Source organism: Salvelinus sp. IW2-2015, linkage group LG33 (assembly GCF_002910315.2).
Source record: "Salvelinus sp. IW2-2015 linkage group LG33, ASM291031v2, whole genome shotgun sequence".
In the NCBI taxonomy this organism is placed as follows: Eukaryota; Metazoa; Chordata; class Actinopteri; order Salmoniformes; family Salmonidae; genus Salvelinus; species Salvelinus sp. IW2-2015.
The window spans coordinates 27,851,619-27,875,147 of NC_036872.1; the positions used below are offsets into that span (position 1 = coordinate 27,851,619).

Below are 23,529 nucleotides of genomic sequence, written 5' to 3' on the forward strand. Positions count from 1 at the left end.
GCAAAGTTGGCAAGTTCGATGTATTAGTAGCCAACTAACGTTAGGTAACTAGCATACCGGTACATACTGCTGTAATGCTATGCGGTTCGTAAGGATAGTGTAGCTAACAAATTGTCAGCCAACATAACATGTAATGTAATTATTTCAATCATTACTTTATTACATTACTCAACATTTTAATGTTTCGCATAATTAGTTAAGAAATTAATTTGTATCCGATCTTGTTGGACTTCGGCTGCATATTTTCCATCATTTTCTTCAAATCTGAAACCGTTGTGAAGCCATACCCATTTTCTGAAGAATTGCATTATGGGCCCTAAAAGCACAGAAATAGTGTCCACCGCTTGTATACTTTGTATTTTGGCAAATTTAGTATGTCATCTGGGAACTTTTGGCACACTTACAACATCCAAAAGGTATACTACATACTCCATTTACATCACAAATAGTACATTAGTATGAGTATTCGAACACAGCTTAAACCAAAGCATGGATTCCTGTAATACTTTGTTCATAAATGCTTACAGGTAAGGAAACCAGTATGTAATTTGGGTAAACTATCCCTTTAAACAAATGTACCCCGGCCTAAACTCAAACTAGCTTTACATTTTCTTGCAAACTAAATGGTTATTACTTTTTTCAAGTGGTGAAAGACACAAAGTCTTATTGGCGTAAGAAAGGATGATTGTCATAGTTGTTCGATTTATCACTCAGTTATTACATTAAAAAAATATATATTTGAAATACCATTATGTAAAGTAAAAATCCAAACCGGACAGTGCATGTTATACACACATACAAACCAGTCAAAGGTTTGGACAGCACTCAATCAAGGGTTTTTCTTTATTTGAACTATTCTCTACATTGTAGAATAATAGTGAAGACAAACTATGAAATAACACATATGCAATCATGTAGTAACCAAAAAAGTGTAAACAAATCAAAATATATTTTAGTTTCCTCAAAGTAGCAATCCTTTGCCTTGATCGACAGCTTTGCACACTCTTGGCATTCTCTCAAACAGCTTCATGAAGAATGCAGTCTTCAAGGAGTTCCCACATATGCTGAGCACTTGTTGGCTGCTTTTCCTTCCATCTGTTTTACCTGTCTTGGTGATTGTCCCCACCCACCTCAGGTGTCTCCTATTTTCCCCGTTAGTACCCGGTGTATTTATCCCTGTGTTTCCTGTCTCTCTGTGCCAGTTCATCTTGTTTTGCCAAGTCAACCAGGATTTTCTCTAGCTCCCGTTTTTTCCTAGCCCTCCTGGTTTTGACCCTTGCCTGTCCTGATGCCAAATCCGCCTGCCTGACCACTCTGCCTGTTCTGACTTCAAGCCTGCCTATCCCCTGGTACTGTTTGGACTCTGACCTGTTTATGAACTCACGCCTGTTCCCGACCTGCCTTTTGCCTACAACCTTTTTGTGTAATAAATATCGGAGCTCAACCAGTCTCCTGTGTGTGCATTTGGGTCTCGCCTTGTGCCCTTATAGTAAGAACTTGCCATGATAAACCAGCAGACTAGGACCAGCTCCGTCACGCTGTCTCCCTGCAGGGAGCCACCATTGGGAGGCATGGAGGAGCTACTGCTGGACCTTTTGGAAGGGCTTTGTTCCCTGACGGAACTTCACGACCAAGGGTTCAAGTCTATAATGGAGCAAATCAGTAAGTTAGCTCATAGGCAGCCTGCCACCTCTTAACCACCCAGTAACATTTCTACTACTAGTAGATTTGTTCAAACCTACCCTGGCTCCTCGAAACCCTGCTTACCAACTCCGGGAACGTTATGCAGGCGATCCTGGTACCTGCCGGGCGTTCCTTTCCAGTGCTCCCTCATTTTCGAATTCCGCCCTCTTTGTTCCCGTCGGATTGATCGAAGATAGTGTATTTAATCACGCTAATGCCGAAGCGCTGCTCCTGGGCAACGGCTGTGTGGGAGCAAGCAATCAGCTGTGTGCCATAGCCTGGGAGAATTCATGGCGAGAAGTGAGAAAGGTTTGATTCTCCAGTGCCCGGGAGGGAGGAGGCTCAAACTACTACAGGCTTCATCAAGAACTCCCGTTAGCGTGGGCAGACTACGCAGTAGATTTTCGCACATTGGCCTCAGAAAGTTCTTGGAATCCGGAGCCTCTGGTTGACACCTTTTTCACAAACTGTCGGAGGGGATAAAGGACGAGCTTGCAGCTAGGAAATACCATGTGATCTCGATTCCCTCATCGCCTGGGAGATTAGGATTGATGGCGCGCCTACGAGAACGGCGGTGTGAGGAGGTCGGGTCTTGGGAACACCCGTTCGTCTGCTGATGCTTGGCGCCCAACCGAAGGAATCCGGAAATCCCCGAAGTTGGTATTTCCGAGGAGAGCCGAAAGCACCCGAGGTTCCAGAGAATCATCGGCGACGGGTGAGTTGGATACTCCTGAGCCCATGCGCAACTGGGAAGAGCTAGGTTATGGTTGGGAATGCTCATGTAGGCTGAATTCTAACTGTTGTCTGTACTGTGGAGAGGCGGGGACATTATAGGCACATGCCCAGTTAAGAAACCCTTTCAGTGGGTACAAGTACTCTGGTGAGCCAGACTGGTAGTCCCCTAACGTCCATCACCCGTCCACCTTTTTTGTGATTCTGCTGTGGGGAGACCAGGTCTAAGTCTCTCGGGTGCTCATTGACTCTGGGGCTGATGAAAGTTATGAATGCTGCCATGGTTCTGAATTAGGTATTCGCACTCAAGCTTCTCTCTGTCCCCATGGATGCAAGGGCACTGAACGGTCGCTCTGTTGGAAGAGTCACCCATAGCACTGTGCCCGTTCATATACGGGTATCAGGAAACCACAGTGAGACCATACAGTTCCTCCTCATCAATTCCCCCATGTTCCTGTGGTTTGGGATTTTCTTGGCTCCAAAACACAATCTTGTTATAGACTGGACACGAGCTCCATCCTGAGTGGAGCCCATTTTGTCATTCTCATTGCCTAAAAGCGGCACAGCCGTCATTGAGACGTCCCCCTTCAGGATGTAAGCAAAACCACAGATGGTCTCTGCCGTCCCCACTGAGTACCATGACCTCCTGATTCTTCAGTAAGGCACGGGCTACTTCTCTTCCTCCGCACTGTCCTTATGATTGTTGCCATTGATCTCCTCCCAGGCACCACACCACCTCGTGGCCGGCTAATATTCTCTATCTGGCACGGAGACTGAGGCCATGGAGGAGTAACATAGAAGTCTCTGGCTACTGGAGGCATCTGTATCTCCTGCCGGTGCTGGGTTTTTCTTCGTAGAGAAGAAGAGACATGCGTCCGTGCATGTGACTACCGGTGTCTGAATGATATAACGATAAAGAATCGTTATCCCATACCACTCCTCTCCTCAGCCTCGAACCTCCAGGGGACCACATTTTCTCCAAACTGCACTCGGAATGTCTACCACCTGGTTCGGATACGCAAAGGAGAGTGAGAAGACAGCTTTAACACAGCTAGTGGACATTATGAGTAGCAGGTCATGACGTTTGGACTCACCAACTCACTTCCAGGCTCTGGTAAACTGTGCTCCGGGACATGCTAAACCATTCGTGTTCTACCTTGACGACATCCTGGTTTTTCCCGGTCTGCCCAAAGAACATGTTCCTTCATGTCAGCACAGTCCTTCAGTGCCTCCTGGAGATTTTTGTTGTTGTTGTGAAAGCGAGAAGTGTGAGTTCCACCGCTCTCCAATTCCTTTCTGGGATATGTCATCGCTGATGGAAATGTCCAACTGGATCCTGAGAAAAGTGAAAGCCAGTGGTAGAGTGGCCTCAACCTAAGTCCAGGGGTGCAGTTACAGCATTTCCTGGGTTCGCTAACTTCTCCGCCGTTTCAGTCAGGGCTACAGCACCCTGGAGCCCACCTCTCTGCACTCAACTCTCCAAAGTACCGTTCACATGGTCTCCAGCGTCGACAAGCCTTCGTGGACCTGAAGCATCGTTTCACCACAAGCACCATCCTCATCCACCGGACCCGTAACGTAATTTGTGGTAGAGGTTGATGGCATCTGATGTGGAGTGGGGCCATCTTGTCCCAGCGATCTGCCCAGGACCAGAAGCTCCATCCCGTGTGCCTTCCTGTCCCATCATCTCAATTCCTGGCAGAGAGGAAACTACCAACGTACAGCAAACCGCAGAACTCCTGGCGGTCAAGATGCGTGCTGGAAGGAGTGGAGGCACTGGGCTGCAGGAGCAGAACAGCCTTCTTGTTTGCAACTACCATCCACAATTTTGGAATATCTCCGTACAGCCAAGCGGCCTTAACTCAAGCATGCCGGTGGGCTTTATTGTCTCACCAGATTTCAACTTCCCCATTCTACCTGCCCAGGAGTCCAAAATGTGAAGCCTGACGCCCACCTCACCTATACATTCCCTCTGCCCACACCTGGTGGCACAAAGTTCTGACATCTCTGCTGTCGTCGCACTTGCGTGCACAGTGTTGTCAGAACAACGACTCACGGCAAGGCTTTCTGGCCTCCTTCACCAACTACCTGGTCCCTCAATTGTCCCGTCCCATATCTCTCTTCTGGACCTTGTTCACTGGGCTCCCTCCGTTGATGCAACACTGCTCATCTGACAGTGTCGACGCATGAGGCCTCCTCTCTCTCTTATATATGTGCCACCCATTTCATCCCTCTCTCCAAACTACCTCTGCGAAGGTGTGACGCCCAGCTTATGGGTGCAGCACGCTCTTCCGGATCTATGGAACTCAGGTGGACATGGTCTCCGACCGGGTCCTCAGCTCTCGTCTTAGTCTGGAAAAGCACTTCTGCACCCTCTATTGGGGTCGCTCGGCCAGCCTGTCCTCCGCGGATTCCATTTTTTACCCCCCCAACTCTTTTTTTTGCCCAAAAAAAAACGGGCCAGTCGGAGCGAGACTAACCAGGACCTAGAAACCACCCGTAAGATCCCGTAGGACATTTGAGGGGTCACCTGTTCATCGTTTCCACCAGATGTATGGAGGTGTTCTTGGTGTGAAAGTAGAAAGAGGAGCCTCGTGACGGGAAAAGAATGGAAGGGGTGAGGTGGTCGTCGGTGAGATCGCACTAGACCAACCAGGTGAGGTGGAGAACAATTTAGTCCCCGGTTGTATTGATCCCCGTGTTTCTCTCATGTGCCAGTTATCTTTTCCTCTAGCTCCTATTTTCCAGTCTGTTTTTTCCTAACCCCTAACCTGTTGGTTTGCAGCCCTTGTCGGTCCTGGACGAACGAATCGCCTGCCGTGAACCCAGCTCGATAACCCTGTGGTCCAACGCGGAGTGAGCGGCTGGACCTCTAGGCTCTGGCCATCCCCTGTGACTCTGAGCCTGGCTTTTGACTCTCCGCCTTTCCCCAACCTTGCCGTATTGTTGGCCTACCCCTCCTTTGGTTGCAATAAATATCGGAGCTTCAAACCCATCTTGCCTCCTGTGTCGCATTTGGGTCTTGCCTTGTTGCAATATATACTGCGGTCCAACTCATCCCAAACCCTCCTCAATTGGTGACGCGTCGAGTGATTTGGAGGCCAGCTTGCATATATGGATGCGCACTCAACACCTCTCCTTCTTTGGTCCAAAATACAGACCCTTACACAGGCCTGGAAAGCCCTATGTTTTGGACACATGTGTACTGTTGAAAAAACAATTGATAGTTCCCACTAAGCGCAAAACTAGATGGAAGGAATAGCGCTTGATGGTAGTTTAGCTGGACTGCACTTGAAGAAACGTTAAGTTCTTCATTTTTAATTGAAATTACATTTTATTCGGCAACAAACAATGTTTAGACAGATGTTATTGCGGTATAGCGAATGCTTGTTTAGGCTCGAACAGGGACGAGTATAAGGCGTGAACATTTCTCTGTGCGCCTGTTCACCACACTGTCTGTGTGGTGACCATTTCAGTTTGTCAGTGATAGTGTACACCGCGGAACTTGAATTCCACCTTCCTCCACTGCAGGCCCGTCGATAAGTGGGAAAAGGGGGGTGCTCCCTTTGCTGTTTCACATTGAAAGTCCATGATTCAGCTACCTTTTTTTTGACGAGTGAGAGTGTATTCTTTTTGCATGAGCACATACACTCATGATCCATTACCATCCTCCGTATAGTCTCATCAACATTACGTTGGTAAATACACAAATCTGTGTGTGTCGATCATGCAAAACGTTGATAGATTTGAGTTGGAGCGTGGTGGCCAACGCAGTACGATGGGTGAACAGGGGCGAGTACAGGAGGGCTGAGCAGAGCAACCTGTGGCACAGTGTGGAGGGTGTTTCCTACGATGTCACCCAGCGCTAGGGCGCCTGATCAAATTCCAGGATCCAATGGTGCACAGGCGGGTTCAGACCAGGGCCCAGAGTCTAATGAGATTGAGATTGGAGGGTACTGAACTGCATGATCATGATAGTTAATGAACATTCCTTACTTAGGTTTCTTTCTTGTCCAGATGGAGAATAGTGCGATGCGATTGTACCGGTCTGTGGATCTATTGAGGGCGGTATGCCAAATTGAAGTCGGTGTCTAAGGGTGCTAACAGAGAGACGAGTAAGGAGTAGCGGGTGATATGTATGTATTGACTAGAGTCTCTCAAAGCCACTCCGTGAATGACAGGTGGATGCGTACGGGGGCAGATAGATCATGTAGTTGTCAACGGTACCTTTGCTTTCTTGGAGGTGCATACTAGGAACAATGTGGCCATCTTGAAGCATGTGGGACAGCCAGACTGGGACAGGGAGATGAATATGTCCGTAAACACTCCAGGCACGTGGTCTGTGCCATGCTCGATGAACAGGCTAGGGTGCCGTCTGGCACGGCAGCCTGTGCGAGGGTAACAAGCTTTAAAATGTCTTCTTCCTGCCAACCATGAGTAAGAGAACCCACAGTCCTTGGTAGCGGACTTCCTCGTGGCACTGATGTCCCTTCCTCAAAGCGGGTTTGAAGAAGGTGTTTAGCTTGTCTGGAAGCAAGACGTTGGTCTCCCGCATGTGGCCTGCGTTTTTCCTTTTGTAGTCGTGATTGTCCTGTAGACCTCTGACACATTACGTCTTCGTGCATGAAGCCGCTGAAATTGCTACTGCCACTTTGTATACATACTGACGTTTTGCTGTGATTAGCCTTTAGAGGAATAACTACCCCTGTTTGTATCAACCATAGTCCCCAGTCACTTTGCCATGGTTAAATGCAGTGGTTTCTCACTTGGGTTTTGCGACAAATGCTGGCCAGCTAATCCACGGTTTCTGGTTAGCGTAGGGTTTTAATCATGTCAGTCACATCTCCTGTACCACTTGCCTGATAAATCACCGGATCAGCGTATTCAATGATTCTCAGAGGGCTACGCGGAACAGCTATCCCGCCCACGCTTGATAAAAAAAATCTTGCAGTATGGGATTCCGATTGGTCAGACCAGCGTTTGAATAGTCCTGAGCACGGGAACAGGCCGTGCAGAAATATATCCCCCTTGGGTTTTCCCTATTTTGATTGCCATTACAACTGGTAATTTAAATTTATTTTATTTGGATTTTATGTAATGGACATACAACAATAGTCCAACTTGGTGAAGTGAAAAATGTGTTGAAAAAAAAATTATAATTTAAAACCAGAAAAGTGGTGCATGCATATGTATCAACCCCCTTTGCTATGAAGCCCCTAAATAAGATCTGGTGCAACCAATTACCTTCAGAAAGTCACCAATTTATTTAAAGTCCAGTGTGCCAATCTAAGTGTCACAATGATCTCAGTATATCTACACCTGTTTCTGAAAGGCCCCAGAGTCTGCAACACCATCTAAGCAAGGGCACCAGCCAAGGCAAGTGGCACATATGAAGACCAAGCGAGCTCTCCAAACCCGGTCAGGGACAAAGTTGTGGGAGAAGTTACAGATCAGGCGTTGGGTTACAAAAAATATCAGAAACTTGACCACATCTCACGGAGCACCATTAAATACATTATTTAAAAAAATGTAAAGAATATGGCCACAAACTGCAAGAGAGGGCCACCCACAAAACTCACGGACCAGTCAAGAGGGCATGAAATCCAGAGTCAACGAAGAGACCACAGATAACCTGAAAGAGCTGCAAAGCTCCACAGCGAGATTGGAGATCTGTCCACAGAGACCCACCTTAAGCCGTACACATGCACAGAGCGGCCAGCAAAAAAGCCATTCCTTAAAGAAAAAAATGGTGTTCGCAAAAGGCACTGTTGGAGACTCCCCAAGCAGTGGAAGAAGCTACTCTGGTCAGATGAGACTAACATTGAGCTTTTTGTCATCAAGGAAACAAATGCTATGTCTGGCGCAAACCAACACCACATCACCCGAGAAACACCATCGACCCACAGTGAAAGCATGGTGCAGCATCTGCGGTGGGGCTGATTTTTCATCAGCAGGGACTGGGAAAACTGGTCAGACAATGAAGGAAAGGGATGGATTAGCGCTAATACAGGGAAATTCTTGAGGAAAACGCTGTTCAGTCTTTCCAGAGATTTTGAGACTGGACATAGGTTCACCTTCCAGCAGCGGCAGATGACCCTAACGCATACTGCTAAGGCAACACTCGAGTGGTTTTAAGGGGAAACAGTTAAACGTCTTGGAATGGGCCTAGTCAAAAGCCCAGACCTTCAATGCTTAATTGAGACAGTCTGGTGGTATGACTCTAAGATGAATGCTACATCAGCAGCGAAACCCATCCAACTGAAGGAGCTGGGCAGGTGTACCTTGAAGAATGGGCCAAAAAATCCCAAGTGGCTGAAGATGTGCCAAGGCTTATAGAGACATACCAAGAGACTTGCTGCCAAAAGGTGGCTTTACCAAAGTATTGACGCGAGGAGTGACATTAGTTATGCACGCTCAAGTTCTGTTTTTTGCCCTATAAGCAGCCAATTTAAATCATACACAAATTACATATTGGTTTCCTAACCCTGTAAGTAGTCTATGGACAAGATTTGACAGCAATCCATGCTTTGGTTTAGTTACCCTGTGACTGTTTCCAAATCCACACATTTTTGCATTTGTGGCACAAATCCCATGCATATCGTGCTTCATGTCCAAATCATCTTCGATAAGCTACACAATCAATTTCAGATAATTTAGCATTTGAAAAACATGCTAGGGAAACTAAAGCTATGTTCGAATACCCATATTAACATACTGTATACTACATAATTAGTGTATACACCACGAGTTCATTTTAGCATACTGTAAACGAACAGTATCGTTTCAGTTGAGCGTACTAGCATTTTCCCTGTCTACCGGAAATTGATGCTGTTGCTATGCAACCTCTTGCTAGCTTGTTAGCATAACTAGCTAGACGTTTTATGATTTCGGGTGTATTCGTAAATTCAATCTGGAGTGCCAGAGTGCCCTCTGAGCATTTGAAAATCCAGAGAATTGTCAGATTATCTGTTTGTAAACGCTCTGGCCGAGGAGTAGAGTTGATCCGAGCGTTTTGACCTCACAACTGCACCCAAGCTAAGGTTGGCTAGCTACTTCCAGACACAAATGAGAGAACACCTCACTCTGACCATTTTACTTGCCCAAACAGAGCTGGTTAGGCTGTTTTCATGTTATCCAGAGTGTTGGTGATGTAAATGAACTGCTGGCAAAATTATGCTTATTTTTTTTGCCGACGTTTACCGACACATTCAACAGGTTTTGAGCGTTCATAAATTCAGTTATTCTGGGCTCTGGAACACTCAGACGAGAGTGCTCTGAAATCAGAGTAGATGGCCAGCATTAACAATGTCCATTGAGAAGGCACAACGACTATACCACTTAGCTAAGAATGAAGTGAATAATCAAGTCAATAAAAGCTGCGTAGTTAGCATATAGTTAACATACTGCATGGCAAGTTCGATGTATTAGTAGCCAACTAACGTTAGGTAACTAGCATACCGGTACATACTGCTGTAATGCTATGCGGTTCGTAAGGATAGTGTAGCTAACAAATTGTCAGCCAACATAACATGTAATGTAATTTATTTCAATCATTACTTTATTACATTACTCAACATTTMAATGTTTCGCATAATTAGTTAAAGAAATTAATTTGTATCCGATCTTGTTGGACTTCGGCTGCATATTTTCCATCATTTTCTTCAAATCTGAAACCGTTGTGAAGCCATACCCATTTTCTGAAGAATTGCATTATGGGCCCTAAAAGCACAGAAATAGTGTCCACCGCTTGTATACTTTGTATTTTGGCAAATTTAGTATGTCATCTGGGAACTTTTGGCACACTTACAACATCCAAAAGGTATACTACATACTCCATTTACATCACAAATAGTACATTAGTATGAGTATTCGAACACAGCTTAAACCAAAGCATGGATTCCTGTAATACTTTGTTCATAAATGCTTACAGGTAAGGAAACCAGTATGTAATTTGGGTAAACTATCCCTTTAAACAAATGTACCCCGGCCTAAACTCAAACTAGCTTTACATTTTCTTGCAAACTAAATGGTTATTACTTTTTTCAAGTGGTGAAAGACACAAAGTCTTATTGGCGGTAAGAAAGGATGATTGTCATAGTTGTTCGATTTATCACTCAGTTATTACATTAAAAAAATATATATTTGAAATACCATTATGTAAAGTAAAAATCCAAACCGGACAGTGCATGTTATACACACATACAGAACCAGTCAAAGGTTTGGACAGCTACTCAATCAAGGGTTTTTCTTTATTTGAACTATTCTCTACATTGTAGAATAATAGTGAAGACAAACTATGAAATAACACATATGCAATCATGTAGTAACCAAAAAAGTGTTAAACAAATCAAAATATATTTTAGTTTCCTCAAAGTAGCAATCCTTTGCCTTGATCGACAGCTTTGCACACTCTTGGCATTCTCTCAAACAGCTTCATGAAGAATGCAGTCTTCAAGGAGTTCCCACATATGCTGAGCACTTGTTGGCTGCTTTTCCTTCCATCTGTTTCACCTGTCTTGGTGATTGTCCCCACCCACCTCCAGGTGTCTCCTATTTTCCCCGTTAGTACCCGGTGTATTTATCCCTGTGTTTCCTGTCTCTCTGTGCCAGTTCATCTTGTTTTGCCAAGTCAACCAGGATTTCTCCTAGCTCCCGTTTTTTCCTAGCCCTCCTGGTTTTGACCCTTGCCTGTCCTGATGCCAAATCCGCCTGCCTGACCACTCTGCCTGTTCTGACTTCAAGCCTGCCTATCCCCTGGTACTGTTTGGACTCTGACCTGGTTTATGAACTCACGCCTGTTCCCGACCTGCCTTTTGCCTACAACCTTTTTGTGTAATAAATATCGGAGCTCAACCAGTCTCCTGTGTGTGCATTTGGGTCTCGCCTTGTGCCCTTATAGTAGGAACTTGCCATGATAAACCCAGCAGACTAGGACCAGCTCCGTCACGCTGTCTCCCTGCAGGGAGCCACCATTGGGAGGCATGGAGGAGCTACTGCTGGACCTTTTGGAAGGGCTTTGTTCCCTGACGGAACTTCACGACCAAGGGTTCAAGTCTATAATGGAGCAAATCAGTAAGTTAGCTCATAGGCAGCCTGCCACCTCTTAACCACCCAGTAACATTTCTACTACTAGTAGATTTGTTCAACCTACCCTGGCTCCTCGAGAACCCTGCTTACCACCTCCGGGAACGTTATGCAGGCGATCCTGGTACCTGCCGGGCGTTCCTTTCCCAGTGCTCCCTCATTTTCGAATTCCGCCCTCTTTGTTCCCGTCGGATTGATCGAAGATAGTGTATTTAATCACGCTAATGTCCGGAAGGGCGCTCTCCTGGGCAACGGCTGTGTGGGAGCAGCAATCAGCTGTGTGCCATAGCCTGGAGGAATTCATGGCAGAAGTGAGAAAGGTTTGATTCTCCAGTGCCCGGGAGGGAGGAGGCTCAAACTACTACAGGTTCATCAGAACTCCCGTAGCGTGGCAGACTACGCAGTAGATTTTCGCACATTGGCCTCAGAAAGTTCTTGGAATCCGGAGGCTCTGTTTGACACCTTTRTCCACAAACTGTCGGAGGGGATAAAGGACGAGCTTGCAGCTAGGGAAATACCATGTGATCTCGATTCCCTCATCGCCTGGGAGATTAGGATTGATGGGCGCCTACGAGAACGGCGGTGTGAGGAGGTCGGGTCTTGGGAACACCCGTTCGTCTGCTGATGCTGGCGCCCAGCCGAAGGAATCCGGAAATCCCCGAAGTTGGTATTTCCGAGGAGAGCCGAAAGCACCCGAGGTTCCCAGAGAATCATCGGCGACGGGTGAGTTGGATACTCCTGAGCCCATGCAACTGGGAAGAGCTAGGTTATTGGTTGGGGAATGCTCATGTAGGCTGAATTCTAACTGTTGTCTGTACTGTGGAGAGGCGGGACATTATAGTCACATGCCCAGTTAAGAAACCCTTTCAGTGGGTACAAGTACTCTGGTGAGCCAGACTGGTAGTCCCCTAACGTCCATCACCCGTCCACCTTTTTTTGTGATTCTGCTGTGGGGAGACCAGTCTAAGTCTCTCCGGGTGCTCATTGACTCTGGGGCTGATGAAAGTTATGAATGCTGCCATGGTTTCTGAATTAGGTATTCGCACTCAACTTCTCTCTGTCCCCATGGATGCAAGGGCACTGAACGGTCGCTCTGTTGGAAGAGTCACCCATAGCACTGTGCCCGTTCATATACGGGTATCAGGAAACCACAGTGAGACCATACAGTTCCTCCTCATCAATTCCCCCCATGTTCCTGTGGTTTTGGGATTTTCTTGGCTCCAGAAACACAATCTTGTTATAGACTGGACCACGAGCTCCATCCTGAGTTGGAGCCCATTTTGTCATTCTCATTGCCTAAAAGCGGCACAGCCGTCATTGAGACGTCCCCCTCAGGATGTAAGCAAAGCCACAGATGTCTCTGCCGTCCCCACTGAGTACCATGACCTCCTGATTCTTCAGTAAGGCACGGGCTACTTCTCTTCCTCCGCACTGTCCTTATGATTGTGCCATTGATCTCCTCCCAGGCACCACACCACCTCGTGGCCGGCTATATTCTCTATCTGGCACGGAGACTGAGGCCATGGAGGAGTACATAGAAGTCTCTGGCTACTGGAGGCATCTGTATCTCCTGCCGGTGCTGGGTTTTTCTTCGTAGAGAAGAAGAKCATGCGTCCGTGCATTGACTACCGGTGTCTGAATGATATAACGATAAAGAATCGTTATCCCATACCACTCCTCTCCTCAGCCTTCGAACCTCCAGGGGACCACCATTTTCTCCAAACTGCACCTTCGGAATGTCTACCACCTGGTTCGGATACGCAAAGGAGAGGAGTGGAAGACAGCCTTTAACACAGCTAGTGGACATTATGAGTAGCAGGTCATGACGTTTGGACTCACCAACTCACTTCCAGGCTCTGGTAAACTGTGCTCCGGGACATGCTAAACCATTTCGTGTTTYTCTACCTTGACGACATCCTGGTTTTTCCCGGTCTGCCCAAGAACATGTTCTTCATGTCAGACAAGTCCTTCAGTGCCTCCTGGAGATTTTTGTTGTTGTTGTGAAAGCTGAGAAGTGTGAGTTCCACCGCTCTACAATCTCCTTTCTGGGATATGTCATCGCTGATGGAAATGTCCAACTGGATCCTGAAAAAGTGAAAGCAGTGGTAGAGTGGCCTCAACCTAAGTCCAGGGTGCAGTTACAGCATTTCCTGGGGTTCGCTAACTTCTCCCGCCGTTTCAGTCAGGGCTACAGCACCCTGGRAGCCCACCTCTCTGCACTCACCTCTCCCAAAGTACCGTTCACATGGTCTCCAGCGGTCGACASAGCCTTCGTGGACCTGAAGCATCGTTTCACCACAGCACCCATCCTCATCCATCCGGACCCGTAACGTRAATTTGTGGTAGAGGTTGATGCATCTGATGTTGGAGTGGGGGCCATCTTGTCCCAGCGATCTGCCCAGGACCAGAAGCTCCATCCCTGTGCCTTCCTGTCCCATCATCTCAATCCTGCAGAGAGGAACTACAACGTAAGCAACCGAGAACTCCTGGCGGTCAAGATGGTGCTGGAAGAGTGGAGGCACTGGCTGGCAGGAGCAGAACAGCCATTCTTGGTTTGCAACGACCATACAAATTTGGAATATCTCCGTACAGCCAAGCGCCTTAACTCCAAGCAGGCCCGGTGGGCTTTATTGTTCACCAGATTCAACTTCCCCATTTCCTACCGCCCAGAGTCCAAAAATGTGAAGCCTGACGCCCTCCCTCACCTATACAGTTCCTCTGCCACACCTGGTGGCCCACAATAGTTCCTGACATCTCTGCCTTCGTCACTGCGTGCACAGTGTGTGCTCAGAACAAGACTCCACGGCAAGCTTCTTCTGGCCTCCTTCAGCCACTACCTGTCCCTCATTGTCCCTGGTCCCATATCTCTCTGGACTTTGTCACTGGGCTCCCTCCGTCTGATGGCAACACTGTCATTCTGACAGTAGTGGACCGGTTCTCCAAGGCCACCCATTTCATCCCTCTCTCCAAACTACCCTCTGCGAAGGGGACGGCCCAGCTTATGGTGCAGCACGTCTTCCGGATCCATGGACTCCCGGTGGACATGGTCTCCGACCGGGGTCCTCAGCTCTCGTCTTAGTTCTGGAAYGCATTCTGCACCCTTATTGGGTCGTCGGCCAGCCTGTCCTCCGGATTCCATCCCCAATCCAACGGCCAGTCGGAGCGAGCTAACCAGGACCTAGAAACCACCCTAAGATCCCTGGCATTGCCTTCATCTGTTTCACCTGACTTGGTGGTTGTGGATGGAGGTGGGTGGGTGGAGATCGATGACCACCAGGTGGGTGGAGACAATTAGTCCCCGGTGTATTGATCCCCGTGTTTCTCTCTGTGCCAGTTCATCTTTTCTCCTAGCTCCTATTTTTCCCAGTCTGTTTTTTCCTAGCCCTCCTGGTTTTGACCCTTGTCGGTCCTGACGCCGAATCCGCCTGCCTGACCACTCTAACCCTTGGTCCGCCTGCCTGACCTCTAGCCTGCCTATCCCCTTGGACTCTGACCTGGTTTATGAACTCTCGCCTTTCCCCAACCTGCCTTTTTGCCTACCCCTTTTGGTGCAATAAATATCGGAGCTCAACCATCTGCCTCCTGTGTCTGCATTTGGGTCTTGCCTTGTGCAATTATACTGCGGTCCAACTCATCCCAAACCCTCTCAATTGGGTTGAGGTCGGGTGATTGTGGAGGCCAGTTCATATGATGCAGCACTCAATCACTCTCCTTCTTGGTCAAAATAGCCCTTACACAGCCTGGAGCTATGTTTTGGGTCATTGTACTGTTGAAAAACAATTGATAGTCCCACTAAGCGCAAACTAGATGGGATAGCGCTTGATGGTTTTTGCGACTGCACTTGAAGAAACGTTAAGTTCTTCATTTTTTATAATTGAAATACATTTTATTGGTCACAAACACATGTTTAGCAGATGTTATTGCGGGTATAGCGAAATGCTTGTTTGTAGCTCGAACAGTGCAGTAATGTCGAACATTTCTCTGTTGCGCCTTGTTCACCACACTGTCTGTGTGGGTGGACCATTTCAGTTTGTCAGTGATGTGTACACCGCGGAACTTGAAGCTTTCCACCTTCTCCACTGCGGTCCCGTCGATGTGGAAAGGGGGGTGCTCCCTTTGCTGTTTCCTGAAGTCCATGATCAGCTCCTTTGTTTTTGACGAAGTGAGAGGTTATTTTTTTCATGGCACTACACTCAGATCCATTACCTCCTCCTTGTCTCATCATTGTTGGTAATCAAGCATACTACTGTTGTGTCGTCTGCAAACTTGATGATTGAGTTGGAGGCGTGCGTGGCCACGCAGTCATGGGTGAACAGGGAGTACAGGAGGGGGCTGAGCAGGCAACCCTGTGGGGCCACAGTGTGGAGGTGTTTCCTACCTTCACCACCTAGGGGCGGCCTGTCAAATTCCAGGATCCAGTTGCACAGGGCGGGGTTCAGACCCAGGGCCCCGAGCTTAATGATGAGATTGGAGGGTACTGAATGCTGATCTATAGTTAATGAACATTCTTACTTAGGTATTCTTCTTGTCCAGATGGGATAGTGCGATGGCGATTGTATCGTCTGTGGATCTATTGAGGCGGTATGCAAATTGAAGTGGGTCTAGGGTGTCAGGTAAGGTAGCGGTGATATGATCATTGACTAGTCTCTCAAAGCACTTCCTAATGACAGTGGATGCTACGGGGCYATAGACATTTAGTTCAGGTACCTTTGCTTTCTTGGGTACAGGAACAATGGTGGCCATCTTGAAGCATGTGGGGACAGCAGACTGGGACAGGGAGAGATTGAATATGTCCGTAAACACTCCAGGCAGCTGGTCTGTGCATGCTCGGTGAACAGGCTAGGGATGCCGTCTGGCACGGCAGCCTTGCGAGGGTTAACAAGCTTAAATGTTCTTCTCCGTGGCCAACATGAGTAAGAGAACCCACAGTCCTTGGTAGCGGACTGCCTCGTGGCACTGTATTTTCCTCAAAGCGGGTGAAGAAGGTGTTTAGCTTGTCTGGAAGCAAGACGTTGGTCTCCGATGTGGCTGGTTTTCCTTTTGTAGTTCGTGATTGTCTGTAGACCCTGACACATACGTCTCGTGCATGAGCCGTTGAATTGCTACTCCACTTTGTCATAATACTGACGTTTTGCCTGTGATTGCCTTAGAGGGAATAACTACCCTGTTTGTATTCAACCATATTCCCAGTCACTTTGCCATGGTTAAATGCAGTGGTTTCTCACGTTGTTTTGCGCAAATGCTGCCATCTATCCACGGTTTCTGGTTAGGGTAGGTTTTAATGGTCAGTCACATCTCCTGTACACTTCCTGATAAAGTCACCGTATCAGCGTATTCAATGTTATTCTCAGAGGCTACSCGGAACATATCCCAGCCCACGTGATAAAAAAAATCTTGAAGTATGGATTCCGATTGGTCAGACCAGCGTTGAATAGTCCTGAGCACGGGTACAGTGCCTTGCAAAAGTTTATCCCCCTTGGTGTTTTTCCTATTTTGATGCATTACAACCTGTAATTTAAATTTATTTTTATTTGGATTTTATGTAATGGACATACAAAATAGTCCAACTTGGTGAAGTGAAAAATGTGTTGAAAAAAAATTATAATTAAAAACAGAAAAGTGGTGCATGCATATGTATTCACCCCCTTTGCTATGAAGCCCCTAAATAAGATCTGGTGCAACCAATTACCTTCAGAAGTCACAATTATTTAAAGTCCAGGTGTGCAATCTAAGTGTCACATGATCTCAGTATATCTACACCTGTTCTGAAAGGCCCCAGAGTCTGCAACACCTCTAAGCAAGGGGCACCAGCAAGCAAGCGGCACTATGAAGACCAAGGAGCTCTCCAAACCGGTCAGGGACAAAGTTGTGGAGAAGTACAGATCAGGGTTGGGTTACAAAAAAATATCAGAAACGTTGAACATCRCACGGAGCACCATTAAATACATTATTAAAAAATGTAAAGAATATGGCCACAAATCTGCCAAGAGAGGGCCACCCACCAAAACTCACGGACCAGTCAAGGAGGGCATTAAATCAGAGTCAACGAAGAGACCACAGATAAACCTGAAAGAGCTGCAAAGCTCCACAGCGAAGATTGGAGTATCTGTCCACAGGACCACCTTAAGCCGTACACTGCACAGAGCGGCCAGAAAAAGCCATTGCTTAAAGAAAAAAATTGGTGTTCGCCAAAAGGCATGTGGGAGACTCCCCAAGCATGTGGAAGAAGGTACTCTGGTCAGATGAGACTAACATTGAGCTTTTTGTCCATCAAGGAAAATGCTATGTCTGGCGCAAACCCAACACCACATCACCCGAGAACACCATCCCCACAGTGAAGCATGGTGGCAGCATCATGCGGTGGGGCTGTTTTTCATCAGCAGGGACTGGGAAACTGGTCAGAATTGAAGGAATGATGGATAGCGCTAAATACAGGGAAATTCTTGAGGGAAACCTGTTTCAGTCTTCCAGAGATTTGAGACTGGGACAGAGGTTCACCTTCCAGCAGGGCAATGACCCTAAGCATACTGCTAAAGCAACACTCGAGTGGTTTAAGGGGAAACATTTAAACGTCTTGGAATGGCCTAGTCAAAAGCCCAGACCTCAATCTAATTGAGAATCTGTGGTATGACTTAAAGATTGATGTACATCAGCAGGAACCCATCCAACTTGAAGGAGCTGGAGCAGTTGTACCTTGAAGAATGGGCAAAAAATCCCAGTGGCTAGATGTGCCAAGCTTATAGAGACATACCAAGAGACTTGCTGCAAAAGGTGGCTTTACAAAGTATTGACTTTGAGGGAGTGAATAGTTATGCACGCTCAAGTTCTGTTTTTTGCCTTATTTCTTATTTGTTTCACAAAAAAAACAATTTTGCATCTTCAAAGTGGTAGGCATGTTGTGTAAATCAAATTATACAAACCCCCCAAAAGTCAATTTTAATTCCAGGTGTAAGGCAACAAAATAGGAAAAATGCCAAAGGGGTGAATACTTTCACAAGCCACTGTTCTTCAGTCAATGTGTTGATAGAACTACGGTAGCATTTTCCTAAAATTTGCTTTGTTCAAATTCCCAGCTACAATACATTTGGCCTCAGGATATGTGGTTTTCAGTTTGCATAAAGTCCAGTGAAGTTCTTCGAGGGCTGCATGGTATCGGCTTGAGGGGGAATATACACGGCTGTGACTAACCGAAGAGAATTCTCTTGGGAGGTAATAGGGTCGGCATTTGATTGTGGTATTCTAGGTCGGGTGAAAAAAAAGGACTTGAGTTCCTGTATATTATCATAATCACACCATGAGTAGTTAATCATGAAACATACATCCCCGCCCTCCTTCTTCCCGAAGAGATTTAATCCTGTCTGCTGGTTGAACTGAGAACTCAACTGGCTGTACGGAGAGCCATGTTTCCGTGAAACAGAGCATGTTACAATCCCAGATGTGTCTCTGCAAGGAAATCCATGCCCTCAGCTCATCAACTTTATTGTCCAGAGACTGAACATTAGCGAGTAATATACTTGTATATACTTGGAAGTCCACTCTGAGTACCTCTACTCCGCCAGCGGTGTTTTGGATCAGCCTCTGGAAACAGTTCTATTGCCCTCGGGGGTACGAACAAAGGATCACATTCGGGAAAGTCGTATTCCTGGTCGTAATGCTGGTAAGTTACCACCGCTCTGATATCCAAAAGTTCTTCCCGGCTGTACGTAATAACACAAGTTTCTGACCTAATAATGTAAGAAAAAACATGAAAAATACTGCAAAGTTGCCTAGGGGCTAGAAGAACGGCTGCCCTCTATCAGCGCCATTTTGACTGACCTTCATGTAATGGACTGTCCTCCATGAAGCTGGTTGAGAGAATGCCAAGATTGTGCTCATCAAGGCAAAGGGTGGCTACATTTGAAGAAACTCAAATACACAATTTACTGATTTGTTTAACACCTTTTTTGGTAACTACATGATTCCATATGTTATTTCATAGTTCTGATATCTTCACTATTATTCTACAATGTAGAAAATAGAACAAATAAAGAAAAACCCTGGAATGAGAAGGTGTGTCCAAACTTTACTGGTTCTGTACATATATACAGTGCCTTCAGAAAGTATTCAGACCCCTTGACTTTTCCCACATTTTGTTACAATACAGCCTTGTTCTAAAATGTATTAAAATTATCCCCCCCCCCCCTCAATCTACACACAATACCCCATAATGACTGTAATATTTGTGTTGTGGAGAAATGACCAGGCAGGAGACGGGAGTACAGTTTTCGTTTGGTCAAAACCTCTCGTGCTCNGGAGTACAGTTTTCGTTTGGTCAAAACCTCTCGTGCTCTACAGTTCCCGGGCACACTAGTGCGCATGTGCATTTCCTATTAGGTGTAGTAACGTAACACTGTCGTAATACATCACCGCTTAGTAACAGCATAGTAACTAATATAAACAGATGTAGATCCCAGATACTACAATGACAAAAAAAAAAAATTTCGCACATTTATTCAAATAAAAAACAAATACCTTATTTACAGAAGTATTCAGACCCTTTGCTATGGGACTCGAAATTGAGCTCAGGTGCATCCTATTTCCAGTGATCATCCTTGAGATGATCACCGTGCAGCCAGCTCTAGGAAGAGCCTTGGTGGTTCGAAACTTCTTCCATTTAAGAATGATGGTGTACACTGTGTTCCTGGCGAACTTCAATGCTGCAGAAAATTGTTGGTACCCTTCCCCAGATCTGTGCCTCGACACAATCCTGTCTCGGAGTTCTACGGACAATTCCTTCAAATTGTCCGGCTTGATTTTTGCTCTGACATACAGTCAACTGTGTGAACTTATACAGACAGGTGTGCCTGTCCAAATCATGTCATTTTAAATTTACCACAGGTAGACCACAATCAAGTTGTAGAAACATCTCAAGGATGATCAATGGAAACAGGATGCATCTGAGCTCACTTGAGTCTCATAGCAAAGGGTCTGAATAATTATGTAATGAGGTGTCTGTCTGCTCTTTATTTTTAATACATTTGTAAAAAAAATAAAAAATAAAAAATGTAACCCGTTTTCGCTTTGTCCTTATGTTTGGTGTATATTGAGGGAAAAAAATTATTTAATCAATTTTAGAACAAGGCTGTAACGGAATGTGATGGACATTTTATACATGTGCTGTTCTAATAACCAATTTCTGAGTTCATGCAAGTGACTGATTGAACAAATCCTCACTTATCAGTATCTGCAATTTGGCAGTATGCCTAGACCTTGTTTTGACAACTTAATATTTCAAGGTCTCAGCTTAAGGAGAAGAAGCCTCGTGAGGTATTGGTGTGTCACATGTTKTGAACCAGTCAGTATTGGTCGGTCATATGAATGAAACAAAATGGTAATGATGAATGAATTATGCTAAATCATGCAAATATAACTTGTCTTATATACAGCTATACACAGACAACTGCTGGGACTGCTCTAGCAGAGCTTCTGACAGACATTCACTATGGTGCATTAAGTTTGTTGGAACCTCTCCAGCTCGCTGACAGACAACGATTCATTTAAAATTGACTTTGAGTGTCCTTGTTTAAGAATTTCCACAACTGTAAAAAGTGAAGGGACCTGAATACTTTCCAAARGCACTGTGTGTACATACACACAGCACATTCCCATAATAGCCATCACAGAGTGGGCTATAAAATAAATATGTTTTATTGTCACACCAAATAMGTGCAGTAAAATGTGTTGTTTTATAGGGTCAGCCAAAGTAGTACGGCACCTTAGGGTTACGTACACCAGGCCCAACGCTCTAACCGCTAGGTTACCTGCGCCCTATGACTCCCCCCGAGTTTTGAATACACCCTAAGACATGAAAGGATAACTACTGTAAAGCTCAGTATGAAGAGCTTGACTTAATGTTCCATACAAAATGGGTAAATACTCCAAGGTTCATCAGTGCGGTAATTTTCTTAAGCATGGGAACAGGGTGTGATGTTATAAAATAGAAAAATTGCAAAAACAAAAATCTTGGTATTTCTCTTTTGTGTTAAAATCTTAATTTATTGGATTTATTATACAGTACCAGTTGAGTTAACACACCTACTCAAAGGTTTTTCTTTATTTTTACTATTTTCTACATTGTATAATAATAGGGAAGACAAACTATGAAATAACACATATGGAATCATGTACTAACCAAAAAAAAGTGTTAAAACAAATCAAAATAGATTTTATATTTGAGATTCTTCAAAGTAGCCACTCTTTGCCTCTGACAGCTTTGCACACTCTTGGCATTCTCTCAACCAGCTTCATGAGGTAGTCACCTGGAATGCATTTCAATTAACAGGTGTGCCTTGTAAAAGTTAATTTGTGGTATTTATTTCCTTCTTAATGCGTTTGAGCCATTCAGTTATGTTGTGACAAGGTAGGGGTGGTATATAGAAGATAGCCCTATTTGGTAAAAGACCAAGTCCCTATTATGGCAAGAACAGCTCAAATAAGCAAAGAGAAATGATAGTCCATCATTACTTTAAGATATGAATGTCAGTCAATATTGAACATTTCAAGAATTTAAAAAATGTCTTCAAGTGCAGTCGCAAAAAACATCAGGCGCTATGATGAAACTGGCTCTCATGAGGACCGCCACAGTAAAGGAAGACCCAGAGTTACCTCTGCTGCAGAGGAGAAGTTCATTAGAGTTACCAGCCCAAATAAATGCTTCACAGAGTTCAAGTAAGAGACATCAACATCAACTGTTCAGAGGAGACTGCGTGAATCAGGCCTTCATGGTCAAATTGCTGCAAAGAAACCACTACTAAAGGACACCAATAAGAAGAAGAGACTTGCTTGGGCCAAGAAACACAAGCAATGGACATTAGACCGGTGGAAATCTCTCCTTTGGTCTGATGAGTCCAAATTTGAGATTTTTGGTTCTAACCTCCCTGTATTTGTGAGACGCAGAGTAGGTGAACGGATGATCTCTGCATGTGTGGTTCCCACCGTGAAGCAAGGAGGAGGAGGTGTGATGGTGCTTTGCTGGTGACACTGTCTGATTTATTTAAAATTCAAGGCACACTTAACTAGCAAGGCTACCACAGCATTCTGCAGCGATACGCCATCCCGTCTGGTTTGCGCTTCGTGGGACTATCATTTGTTTTTCAACATGACAAGGACCCAACACAGCTCCAGGCTGTGTAAGGGCTATTTGACCAAGAAGGAGAGGGATGGAGTGCTGCGTCAGATGACCTGGCCTCCACAATCACCCGACCTCAACCCAATTGAGATGTTTTGGGATGAGTTGGACCGCAGAGTGAAGGAAAAGCAGCCAACAAGTGCTCAGCATGTGGGAACTCCTTCAAGACGGTTGGAAAAGCATTCCAGGTGAAGCTGGTCGAGAGAATGCCAAGAGTGTGCAAAGCTGTCAAGGCAAAGGGTGGCTACTTTGAAGAATCTAAAATATATTTGGATTTGTTGAACCCTGTTTTGGTTACTACATTATTCCATGTGTGTTATTTCCTAGTTTTGATGTCTTCACTATTATTATAAAAWTTTTGACTGGTACTGTATATTGTATGGCGTATCTTTTTGTTTGATATTGGTGGGTTGAGTGTGATGGTCTCTTTCTAAACTTGAATAAACACTGGGTTTCAGTTCATCTTAATGTTGCTGAATGAAGGCCTGAAGCCTTCATGTTATACTTTCAGCATAACCTATATAGGTCAGATTACTTTTATAGCACACAATGTCTGGGAGTTTGCTGGAAGGCCATACATTATCTGTATGGAAGGAAAAAGGCATAATGTGGCAAGGTGGTAGGCACAGAGAGTGCTGCCACTGGTGCATAACCTTGGCCCATTCATTTTCCACTGACTCACCCCTCTCTTTATGATGGCTTTCCTCAGAAGGCTGACCACATCTCTCCCTTCCACCCCATGCGACTTGAAGCCCTTGGTCCATGACACCAGAATACTCTGCATGAACATACACACACACACAGACAATGACAACTTCTGGATCATTCTGAAGGCTCAAACCTCCAAATCACAGTTCCTTTTT

General features: G+C 45.6%; 1 protein-coding gene across 1 annotated transcript in view; it reads right to left on the minus strand.

Moving 5' to 3' along the window:
- LOC111957358 (hexokinase-2-like) overlaps positions 1 to 23,529 on the minus strand; it is a 106,100-nt gene that overhangs the window by 55,316 nt on the left and 27,255 nt on the right. The window contains exon 5 of the mRNA XM_023978129.2: positions 23,349 to 23,444. Coding sequence (XP_023833897.2) covers positions 23,349 to 23,444 — 96 coding nt within the window. The remainder of the gene's footprint in view (positions 1 to 23,348; positions 23,445 to 23,529) is intronic.